The sequence below is a fragment of the Bubalus kerabau genome, chromosome 19, assembly GCF_029407905.1.
Source record: "Bubalus kerabau isolate K-KA32 ecotype Philippines breed swamp buffalo chromosome 19, PCC_UOA_SB_1v2, whole genome shotgun sequence".
NCBI classification, from domain to species: Eukaryota; Metazoa; Chordata; class Mammalia; order Artiodactyla; family Bovidae; genus Bubalus; species Bubalus kerabau.
In genome coordinates, this window is record NC_073642.1 from 26750857 (window position 1) to 26763069 (window position 12213).

At 37.1% G+C, this 12213-nt stretch overlaps 1 protein-coding gene across 3 annotated transcripts in view; it reads left to right on the forward strand.

Moving 5' to 3' along the window:
* ZFAND6 (zinc finger AN1-type containing 6) overlaps nt 1–12213 on the forward strand; it is a 54310-nt gene that overhangs the window by 37872 nt on the left and 4225 nt on the right. For all 3 annotated transcript variants that reach the window (XM_055556576.1, XM_055556573.1, XM_055556574.1), the window contains 3 exons: nt 6876–7046; nt 8263–8371; nt 9277–9377. In XM_055556576.1, the coding sequence (XP_055412551.1) occupies nt 6893–7046; nt 8263–8371; nt 9277–9377 (364 nt within the window). In that variant the 5' untranslated portion in view covers nt 6876–6892. The remainder of the gene's footprint in view (nt 1–6875; nt 7047–8262; nt 8372–9276; nt 9378–12213) is intronic.

Consider the following 12213-nt stretch of genomic DNA (forward strand, 5'->3'; position numbering starts at 1 on the left):
GCCCACACGGCGGCAGGAAAGACAAGCTAACATAGGGACCTAGGAACTGCTCTACAGAGAGAGAGCTGCAGGGCACCCTCAGTACAGTAGGAACCCTAACTCAGAGTGAACAGGGTAACCCTAGACTATCAGAGTGAACAGCACCATCACCACATCTTCTACTCTTTGATCTGTTTGCTTTATGAATGTCCCTAGGTTTTCTATAACCTTTGCAGAGGTTCTTGACCCCCAGAACATATGTCTCTTGCCTATATGATAGCTGATGGAGCCAAATGCTGAGAACTCTGTGGGAAATTACTATATGCAATCAGGAGACATTAATCTCAAGCACCTGTGACAGAATGGGTATTCTTCTTTGATCAGTTATTATTAATAAAACAAATTATAGAAGAATGTTCAACTACTTTGCTCTTTTCTGAGATTTCCATTTGATAAAATTGCAGAGGATTAGCCAGTTTTGAGTGGTAAAGGCCAGGGGCAAAGGGAAAGCTTGTCTTTATCACTCTGTGCCTGCAGTATTAGTTCGAAGTTTAGTAGGCTTTCTTATGTAACTCAGCATGTATATTTCTTTCTTCTCCTGAAATAAATAGTAATGATTCCAAGTTGAAAAGGTTGTAGGTGTTAACCTAAGAATTAAAACTCTGATGCTTATGAGCCAGGTAACTGAAAGTGAAGGTAGCCTTGAGTTGGAGAGTATAGGCTCTCTCTGAGAAGGATCCCAGCTGATAGATTTAATTTTGGGAACATCAGTCTACTGTTGTCAGGTTTTGCTATTTTCAAGAGGAGCTGAAAATCTGAGATTTTTTATTTGACATTTCCCCAACTTTTGAAAGTTAACAACTAATTAAAAAAAATTAATATGTGCTGGCTAACCAAGCATGCCTGTGGGTCAGATTTCACTTGTTTGCCAGTTCACAACTTCTGTATTTAATTTGTCATTGTAAACCATATATCCTCCCTATTTATTTCAGGAGGAGGGAGAACAATGAAATGAAAAATTATACGTGCCTTTTATAACTGGTTTGGATTACTGATCATTCTTGCTGGGTGACTGTTTCAGTATATGAATCATGGGTACTGTGGTTGAAACATTTTTCATCAGTCTGTTTTCTCCCCCTTTCAATGGAAAATAACCGTTTTGGGGGCCCTGATGTGAATAGTCCAACAAAAATGAAATGTGTGTATTCAACAAAATACTTTGTATTATTCATATTAGGTAAAAAGGGAATTTGAAAAGGGAAATTACTTGTGTACCTGTAAAGCATTTGAATAATGGGTGAGCTTAAGTGCCCCCAAAAGGTGGTACAGAGAGTGTCTGTTGGAATACAAAACAGAGGAGGATTGAGGTGGACAGAAATGAAACCAGAAGAGGTAGAATTTAAGCTGATTCCTGAATAGGATTGTTGTAGGCAAAGTGAAGAAGCGGACGGCATTTATGAAGGAAGGAGCAGTATGAGTTAGATTTATGAAGGAAGGAGCAGTATGAGTTAGATTTTTGTTTCCAGCAATGAGCATGATTTGTTTCAAACGGATGGGAGCAAAGGAGCCTCTGCTTTTAGGCAGAGCAGAGACAGCAGTTACTGAGTTTCCACTCTGTGCCAGGTACTCTATGGATGCCTTCTGTATACATTGTATTACTTAATCTAGTTATATAAATATGAACACCCTTTTAAGGAGTTGAAACCTAGGGAAGTTTAGTAACATGTTCAAGCTCTTATAGGCAATAAAAACAGCAAAGCTGGGCTCTGACCCCAAGCCTATTCACTTTGCACTGGTTATTTACTTTGCAGGGAACTTGGACTGGTTACAGTAAATTATGTAGAGCTCAGAATCCCAGGTCTAGTACTCCTTCCTGGGGCAAATATAGAGTAACTAAACTGGAAGAAATATGATGAGAACTTGGTGTTCTAGGAGAATTTAAATAAGTGGATTTTGAGGAGAGGCAGTAGAACAGAAGGAAAAATACTATTAAAATAGCCCAGGTATGAAATGAGAATCAGAATTGGGATGAAAAGAACAGAGCATGAGATATTTCCAAATGAAAATTATTGGAACTTGGTGACTGAACTCTAGGGAATGAAGCAGAGTGAAATAAGTTTGACATGTATTTGCAGTTATAATTGAGTGTATGTTCCATTCATTCATTGCTGTTCTTTTGTCAGAATTTTAATAATTAGTAATGAACTTTCTTTGTAGTCTTAAAAGTATTTGATCTTGCATTTTTTATGCTAATGAAAATTTCTTAGGTTAAAAGACATACAGGAAAAAAGTTTCTCAAGAACTTAGTTAAGCTTATTAAAGCTGCATAATGAAAAATTTTAAAAAGCTGCATATTCAACCTTAAGGTTGAGTAAATGAATAAAATTTTAAATTATCTTTAAATGAAAAGAGTAAGAATTCGTGAATGTTCCCAAATTTGTAGGTTTGGCAGGACAGGATGGACTTTGAAAGTCATTCTCTTTTAATTTTGTTTTTGATTGGAAAAAAAAGACATTGACCTCAAAGCTTACAGATATGTGGCCTTGGGCAAGTTACTAACTTTCTTTGAATATCAGTTTTCTCATTTAAAATGAGGATATCACTAATACTGACATCATAGGGTTCTGGAGAGAATTAGTGAGGTAATATAAATAAAACAATGAAAGTGGTTTGTGGCCCATAGTAAGCTCTGAGTAAGTATCCGAGGAAGGTAGAGAAGACAGTTAGGTGTGGATTTGATTATGAATGTTGTTAAGAGTCAAATCACATTTTCTGAATTCTCTTCTAATTCGTACTTTTTTTTTCAATTCCACCGTGCTGATCCATTTTTCTCTGGTGATCTCAGTCTTTACCTCCTTGGATTTGTGATTCTATCTATAATCCCACAATACCTAGAGCAATCAAGGAATTGTTCTGCTTTCTCCTTCTCTTTCCTCTTTTCCTTCCTGAATGCCAGGTTTGTGGGCCCTTCATAGTTACCTACCAAAAAGGTACCAGAGCATGGGGACACCAGACTTTCAGTTTCTCCAGAGCCACCCCATCTTTGCCACTACACTTAAAGATAAACTAAGACACCTTTTTATGGCTCTTCGTCTTTTTTCTGAATCTTCATGGAAAGTTACATTTTGTGGCCTAACCATGAATAAATAAAACTGATTTTTTCCTTTTATTTCTCTCTTTTTTTCCTGTGAAATCCTTTGTGCTTTTTATCTGCCATGATAATAGTTTTTGAAAGCTTTTGACTTACAAAATTACTGCTAATTTGCTACTGTGCAGGGTATTTTGGCTTGGGGAAATTGTTACAACATTTTGAATTTTAGTCTTACTGTTCAAAAGCAGAGGTTGTGATACAAAAAGCTTCATGGTCATGCTGTACTTCTTACCTGTGACTCTCTGCTTGAGTTTTTATAGAAATAAGATAGTTCTCTTTTCTGCTGCTGCTAAGTCACTTCAGTTGTGTCCGACTCTGTGTGACCCCATAGACGGCAGCCCACCAGGCTACTCTGTCCCTGGGATTCTCCAGGAAAGAATACTGGAGTGGGTTACCATTTCCTTCTCCAGTCTCTTTTCTGGATGCTTGTAATTGCCAGCATATACTGAAAAATTTGTCAGTACTGGTAGGGAAAGTTTTTAATTCTTATATAATTTTAATGTCATTAATATGCAGTATAGAATAGTTGGTGATTTAGAACAGTGTTTCCTGGGAATTCCCTGGCTGTCCAGTGGTTAGAACCCGGCACTTTAACTGCCCAGGCCCAGGTTCGATCTGTGGTTTAGGGAACTAAGATCCAGCAAGCCGTGAAAATAAATAAGAACACTGTGTCTCAATCTTTTTCCTTTATAGCCCCCCACCCCACTCCCAGGAGTCTTTTGAAACAGTTTTTTCCTTATTGGCTTCCTACCTCCATAAAATTTTAATTCCACAGATGCAGTTATCTATGTATGTATTATATGTACATCTGTTTTATACATACAGAGTAAGGGGGTTTTGTATTCCCATCTCCAGGGTCAGAGTCTGTCTTCTTGAGCTGGTGCTGCTTGCCGTGCTGGTTACAGCAGCAGGTTCTCAGAATTTTTGGTTTCAGGACCTTTGAGTTCTCAAAAGTTATTGAGTACGTTGAAGACTTTTAGCCTTTGTCTGTCATATCTTGTGAAAATTTTATCATATTACAAATTAAAGTGAGAGAATCACAAATATTTATTAGTTATTAATTTATTTAAAAGTTATTGTGAAAAATAACTCCCCCTTCAAAGGGTTCAGTAAGAAACATGACATTGTTATGCATTTTTGCAAGTTCTTTAAGGTCTGGCTTAGAACAAACAGCTGGATTCTCATGGTTGCCTCCGTATTCAGTCTTTTGGTTCATGGGGTCGCAAAGAGTCAGACACGACTGAGCAACTGAACTGAACAATGTGTAAAAAAAAAAGCTGATGTCATACAGATATGTAGGAAAAGGAAGGAGTATTTTGATAACCTTTTCGGATAGTAGATGTCTCTCTTCTTTGGTATTACACCAAAATGTGACAATTTGTAGTTTCTTAAAGGGATAAGTTACAGTGTAGAATCTCATACTGTGTAAAAATGTTTTGTCCTGTTACTCTGAAACCCATGGGTCTATCTTTCCCTTTGAGTGAGTGTTTTGTTCATGAATAATTTGTACCATAGTACGTTGGTCATTTAGAAAATATTGGTTTCCTGGCTTATGCAGATCTCCCAAATGTTGATAATAGAACCAGTACTCACACGTCATTAATATCACCACTAATCAGCTTCCCTGGTGGCTCAGATGGTAAAGAATCTGCCTGCAGTTCAGGAGACACGGGCTTGATTCTTGGGTTGGGAAGATCCCCTGGAGAAGGAAATGGCAGCCCACTCTAGTATGCTTACCTGGAGAACCCCATGGACAGAGGAGCCTGGTGGGCTACAGTCCATGGGGTCACAAAGACTAGGACATGGCCGGGCGACTAACACTTTCACTTTCACTTTTTTCACTAATCATTTCAAGAGACTCTCTAAAAATTACTTGTCAAGCTTTTTTACTTTATTATTTAAATTTTGTCCTTGGCAATAAATACCATTAGTTATTTTTCTTGAAGTAACAAGCTTCATTCATTTCTGAGAAAATATCTGATATAATCAAGTCTGAATAATCAGTTTGTCAGTTCTTTGAAACAAAAAACCTGTTCTGTGAAGATGACTCAGCTTGTAACTCAAATAATTGTTCAAGTGCTTTTTCTTCGCTCACCATACCTCTGTATGCCACAGGAATGCTTTATGTGTATTTCCCAGTTTGTCACACAAAATATTAACAAGTTGTGTGTGTTCAGTCTCAGGATTTAATAAATTAAGAATTTTGCTGTGACAGTATGATGATCAAGAATGTAATGGTACTGTATGTCATGGTTTGACTCCTTGATGAGGCTCCAGGTTCTTACCACCTTTGCTGTTTACTCATCATTGGATTCTGAGATGACTTGGCTTCATAAAGTAAAAAAGATGTTTTTCAGAATCTCAGATTCTGTTCCTAGGCCCAAAGGTCTAAAGATTATCAACAGTTTTAGGTTTTTCTTTTTAAAGGTAAATGCTAAACCTAAACCTGCTTTGTTTTATAATCCAGTCAAATGCATTATTGCTCTTGGTTCTGAAATTTGCATTAAACCCACCCCATTCACCCCTCAATCCACAACAGTGTTTGCAAATAATTTAGGTGAAAAAAAAAAATCCGTTAGTGGTAAACAGTGAAGGTTTCTTTCATTGTTTATCAATTCGAGAAAACTTCAGTGGCAAAACACTGTCCTTCATTGTTAGTCTTATCATTTATGATGTTTGAACATAGACTCCTCTGTAAAGACACCTATACCCATTTTGGAGTAACCTTCATTTCATTTGGGAGGCTTTTTGTTGTTGTTGTTTTTTAAATAAGATAGAACCTGTTATTACCTTCTGTCACGTTATTCATGCCAAAGAACCGCTTGCTCTATGGGAGAAATGGCACACAGGGTTCTTCTGTCTGCTGTAATTGATTATTGCCTGTGGTTCCCAAACAATTCCTCTGCCTGTTAGTTTTTAAATTTTAAGTACTTTAAATATTCTGTCCCCAATTATATAGTAGTATCTTCATTTAAGAGGATTTTAAAAGTACAAAGAAGATACACATCAGAAAAAAAAAAATCTGTTAGCTTTCCCATCCTTAGATTTATTCTTTCTGATCCTTGTTGATGATTAATAGGTTTGTCAGCATTATAAATAAGCTGTGAATATATACATATGTACATATGTATTTATAATTTTTTTCTGATTCTACCTAAGTTATTCTGTTGAAGGAGATGATGGGTTCTTTTTTAAAAGGGCAGTCTTTCACAAGGCCCTTAAGATGAATTGTCAATGTCGCTTTCTAAAATGGCTGACTCACTTTCTCATTTTACCAGTGTTCTATTTCTCCACATCTTCACCAGCATTGATATTATGTTAAATGCTTTTTAAACAGAAAACATTATGCAAGTTAAAACAAACTTTTTTAAGCAAAAGTTAAGTGATTAGGCCTTACTAATACAACAAAGAGAAAACTGTATTTCTCATTCCTAGGTGTCCAAGCTGAACTAGACTTAAAGGATTTTTCTTAACATTCTGATGGTGTGGAGTCTTTAGATCTTTCTCTAGTTCATAACATTGTTTGAGCCAGTACAATCCTCCTTTTGTACAGTGAGGGTCGGAGATAAAAGTTCAGTTTTTGTATCCTTTCGATATTTTTTTTTTCCTCTCTCTATGCCAGACAGCTGTAGAGTGGTTTGGGGAGGAGTATATGTGCATTTTCCTTTATTGCATAAAACAGATTTGGATAATATATGATTGTAGTATGTATCAGAGTTCTCTGCTCATTCTGTGTAAATTTCAGGTGTGCAACAGAGGAACATGGCTCAAGAAACTAATCACAGCCAAGTGCCTATGCTTTGTTCCACTGGCTGCGGATTTTATGGAAACCCTCGTACGAACGGCATGTGTTCAGTGTGCTATAAAGAACATCTTCAAAGACAGAATAGTAGTAATGGTAGAATAAGCCCACCTGGTAAGTAGTTCTTACCTGGTAAGTAAAACACAGCGCTGTTCATAACTGAGATACACCTGAGTAGCACAGGATACCCAGCACCTCTTCCTGCTTCCACACTGTACTTGAATTACTACATTTTCATCAGGAAAATGTCTCATTACATATTATAATGATCAGTGGTAGGGCAAGAGAAAGAGGAGTATCTCCACTCATTGAAAAGAACTACTGTAGATCCATCTCAGTCTTACGTGCTGTGCTTGAGAACTCTTATCTTACTAATTAATAAAATAGATGCACACTCCAAGTATGTAGAGGTGTCTTGGAAAATAAGCTCTGAAGGAGTGGGGGCTGTAGGAGGACCTTGATTCTTTTCTCTAGGATGACTTCTGAGGCCAAGGTAGTTGGAGGAGAGAGTTCCAGATGGATAGCCACAGATGATTTCAGAGAAAGCCTTCCTCCATTTTGCATAGGAAGGAGAGGTGGGGGCAGTTTGACTTAGAGAAAAGGGTGTTTGTTCATCCCCAGTTCACTTGAGTTCTTTATGCGGTTTTATGTCAGAGGATTCTCCTGGAATTGATGTGGCTTTTGCTTCAGTGATTGTGTAAAAAGGGATTTTGAACATGAGCTTTACTCATCTAGGATAGTTCTCATGTAGGTTAATGCCTGAATGTAGGTTTCTGTGGTTAATGAAAGTGTAGGCTGTTACTTAGTTCATTTAAAATTGCTTGTGGAGTCTATTTCATCATTGCTTCCTGTTCAAGCCGGACTTTAAATTTTCTTGAGGCTAAAATCAAGTGAATATAAGTTACTATATTGTTTTGTAAAATCATTATCTACATTTTTGCCTTATGAAGAACAGGTAAAATAATATAACCTGAGTGCAGGTTTTAATTCTGAACTTACATTTGCCTTACTCCTGAATTCTTTTTTATTTTAAAGATCTCATTGTGCACTATTATTTGGAAGACATTTATGAATTAAAGAGTTTGTGCGATAATCCTGAAAAATAGTAGTTTAGGTCTTGACTATGTATATTTTGTATGTGGTAAAATTAGCATCCTTTTCATAGGAAAATTATTGAAAACTTTTAGCTAAAGTAATGAACTGGTATATTACATAGTAAAACAAAACCCGTATACTGTATTTCGTGGGAAACTGGTCTTGGTTTTTTTAGATAAGGTGCCGGCCCTCCCAGGGCACAGAGTCACTAACGTGCGATGTGGTCCTGTTGCAGCGCCTTCTGTCACAAGTCTGTCTGAGTCCTTACCAGTCCAGTGCACAGACGGTAGTGTCCCAGAGGCTCAGTCAGCGCTAGACTCGACAGCTTCATCTATGCAGCCAAGGTAAGAGGCCGCCTCTGAGCTGTGGCCAGAGAGCTATCAAAAAGTAAGGCATTTTTTCCGTATCTGGTCAGTTCTGTTATTTAAGGAAAACTATTTAAAGTCACTTTAGGATTAACTAGCAGAAACTTGTTATCTGTCTCATTATTATCACTGACTAGTCAAAAAAATCTTTTTATTGGTATTACATTACAGTGAGAGTAGGGAGTTGTCTTAAAATTTAATGAAAAGATTTTGTTTTTCAGACAGCTTTTTTCTTTATTTTTCTTCATAATGTATCCTGACCAACCCCTGAAGTCCTTTTGAAGCATGTTAAGTTCTTCTAGTCATAGGCCTTTGGTGGAAATACTAGTGCTTTGTATTAAAAAACGGTTTTGTCACAGGTTCTCTGTTTAATATCGTGTGATCCTGTTCTCTGTGTAATGTATCATGATGTCGTCCTGATATCTATTTGTATTGTAGTGTATTTTCTTTTTAACTGAAGTCTTTTAGAAGTTGGAAACACAGAAATACTTGTTTCATTCTTACCCTGCTGTTAGGAAACATATACTAAGTTTCTGCTCTGAAGTTCCTTTTTCCAGTTCTCCTGTGTCCATCAGTGCATCATATACAACTTTGTGTTAGGGTTCCTGAAGCATGTCTTTATCATACTAGTGTTCATTTAGTAAATTCATACACAGTGGACATGTACTATTGCTTTCAAAATCAAAAAATTTCTGGTCCAAATTGGTCTTAAGTTTCAAAATTCTGTAGTTATGTGAAAGTTATTTTTTAAAAAAAAAGCATTTCTGGTTAATTCCTGTCTTAATGATCTGCTTAGATATGTTGAACTCTTACTTATTAATCACTTAGTTTCTAGTCATGAATAGAAATCATCTTTTAAAATCTAAATATTTTTGCTTTTCTAGCCCTGTGTCAAATCAGTCACTTTTATCAGAATCTGTAGCGTCTTCGCAAGTGGACAGTACATCTGTGGACAAAGCAATACCTGAAACAGAAGACCTGCAAGGTTTGCACATGATCTAGCACATGTTTGGTCATTTATTTAATGTTTGAGTATTCCTAGCCAGTCACTGTCCTAGATGCATGTGTTTTTAAAATTACCTGCCTGATACAGATTTTTTATATTTGTTTTCTTTATGAGCAGGGTGTTTTACATTCTTAAGTATTTAATTGACTGAAATGTAGGGAGCCCTTTCCCACTTATATGTAATTAGGTCATCAGCATCAACATAGAAATTTAAAATCTGTTTTGTTTGAGCAGTATAATTAAATGAATGAGTGGTTGTGTTATACTGTTCTCTTTTACTGTTTTGTCTGTTTTAACCTAAATATTCTTCCCTCTCCCATGAACCAGGGCTGCTGGTTTAAGAGGAATCTCTTGCTTTGGACTTGGATTATCTATTTACTTCAACTGGCAGTGACCCCCCCCTTCCCCACATGTGACTTCCAGCACAACAGTCACACTCAGTTACTCTTATTTATAGCATGGCATCTCAAGTTCTTGCCCATGCTCTTCGTATCCCCATTATGTGAACCAAAGTGAAGTGGATCTAGGAAGACTGGAATATGTGTATGAAGGCTTTCTTCATGGGCAGAGCTAGTAGAGGAGGCACTTAGGATGCTGTGAAAAATCTGTGCTTGGTTAATGATATTCTACTAGTGTGTGGAAACGATGTATTAATTGAAGAGGATACTCTGGAAAGAAGCCTGAAGATGAGCTGTGTGTCACTTGACCTGTGACATGATTTAAACAGACACGATGCTGTACCTATTGAACCCTTCCACTGTACATGGTGTTCACAGGGTGACGACAGATATACCTGGCAATCTTAGCTGAAGTTTGCTAAAGTTTAGTTTAAAATTTAGTTAAGCTAGCTAATTCCCCTTCCTCTGATTTCATGCCCAACAAATGATTGGCATAATTTGCCTCCTTACACATTTTGCTGTAGAAAGAGAATGTTAACTGTTTGATCAGGATAAATATTCCATGCAATTATGAATATTGTAAATATGATTACTATAAGTGAATAACTTTTATTTTTAGTTAAATAGAAAAGTTTAAGGATGGGTGGAGACAAAGGGTATTTTTTAAAGGAGAAATAGAAAAATTCCCCAAATTTAGTTATCCATTAGACATGGGAAATAAGACAAGGGTGATGTTAAAGCTTTCAGTTGGATGACAGTTGAAAACGGCAATGATGTGTTTGTTCTCAACAGGGAGGTTGAAAGAAGTAATGGTGAGACAAGATTTTAGATAGAGCAAATTGGAAGTGGTCACATTTCAAAACTTAAAGACTCAATTGGAGGCAGTAGATGGGTAAATGGGTGTTTATATGTATGAGCAGTCTGAGGTTTGGAAGTCCTTGGCCCAGGTTGGAAGATGAGAGGCAGAATGGAGAAGAGCAGGTAGGGTACCAAGTCTGCACCAGGGAGAGGATACATTATCTGGATCCTGGTTACTTTCAGGCCCTAGATGCAGAGAATTGAGAAACAGGGGATGCTTGGCAGTCTCCAGAGAGAGCTAAGGATGGAAGAATGAAAACAGGCTGCTAACTATGAAGATGTTATTTACGTCTTAAAGTTGAACAAATTTTAGAATGTTGGTAGTGGGAAGTTACATGCTGCTTAAGAATAAAACAGCGGTTATTTTACAAGTTTGACCAAAAAAAAGATTTTAAGTTGGTAAATTATTATTATCCATATACCATAAATGGGTCTTTGTATTCAAAGACCCATTTATGGTATATGGATAATAATAACAATTTTCTTCGCCTAGTGTTGAGTACATTAATGGAAAAGATGGTCTTGATGCTATGTTAGGAGAAATTGTGCATGCTGAGTCGCTTCAGTTGTGTTCAAACTCTTTGCAACCCCATGGACTGTAGCCTGCCAGACTCCTCTGTCTATAGGATTCTCCAGGAAAGAATACTAGACTGGGTTGCCATGCTCTCCTCCAGGAGATCTTCCTGACGAGGACTTGAACCCATGTCTCTTATGTCTCCTGCATTGGCAAGCGCTTTCTGTACCACTGTTGAGGTTTTAAATAGTGGGGTTTTAAATTGTATAGACTCCTTTTTTTTTTCACATGTAATTTCAGTGACTTAAGTTAAACCAGTATTAACTTAAGTACCTTTCAAGAACTTAGCATTCATAATTTCAGCATAGCAGAATTATTGAACAATCAGGTGTAAGTTTCATTTGAGTTTGAGAGGGTTAGTTTTCCATGTGTAAAATCTCTTAGGCTAGTTTTTTTTTTTTTTTTTTTTTTTTGTAAGTCTTGCTTATACTGTTGAGTTGAAAATGTTTTATTATAAACCCACATACAACTGTGTATCTATACAGATACACACACTCATGACACACAATATACCTGTGATTTCCCTATTTGATAGGAATAAATGCAGAGAATATTTTTTCCATCTACTTAATAGATGGACAAAAAGAAAAGATGTCTTTGACTCAAGTGCCGTAGTCATTTGAGCTGGAACTGGAACCTGGGCACCTGACTCCAGGCCATTATTCTTTCCACTAGACAGCTGTGGTGCTTCCTGGAGTTGGCTCTCTGTGTGTGTGTTCCTGCTGCCAGCTCCAGCCCCTCTCAGTTCCCAGGGTAGGGTCAGCTGGTTTGGTGACTTGCCCAGGTATCTGTTCTCTCTCTTCCTTTTTGTTCCACTTGTATCCCTCAAGCAGAATTTATTGGATAGGAAAATCATCTCAGGTGGAAGAAGGCACACGAGTAGCTGCTGTGTGCCTAAACCAGAATTCCCTAACATTGTTTATTGGAGTTTTCAGAGTGGTGTCCTTGAAACAGCTCTTTTAGATATTTTGCTTCTGTAGGTATT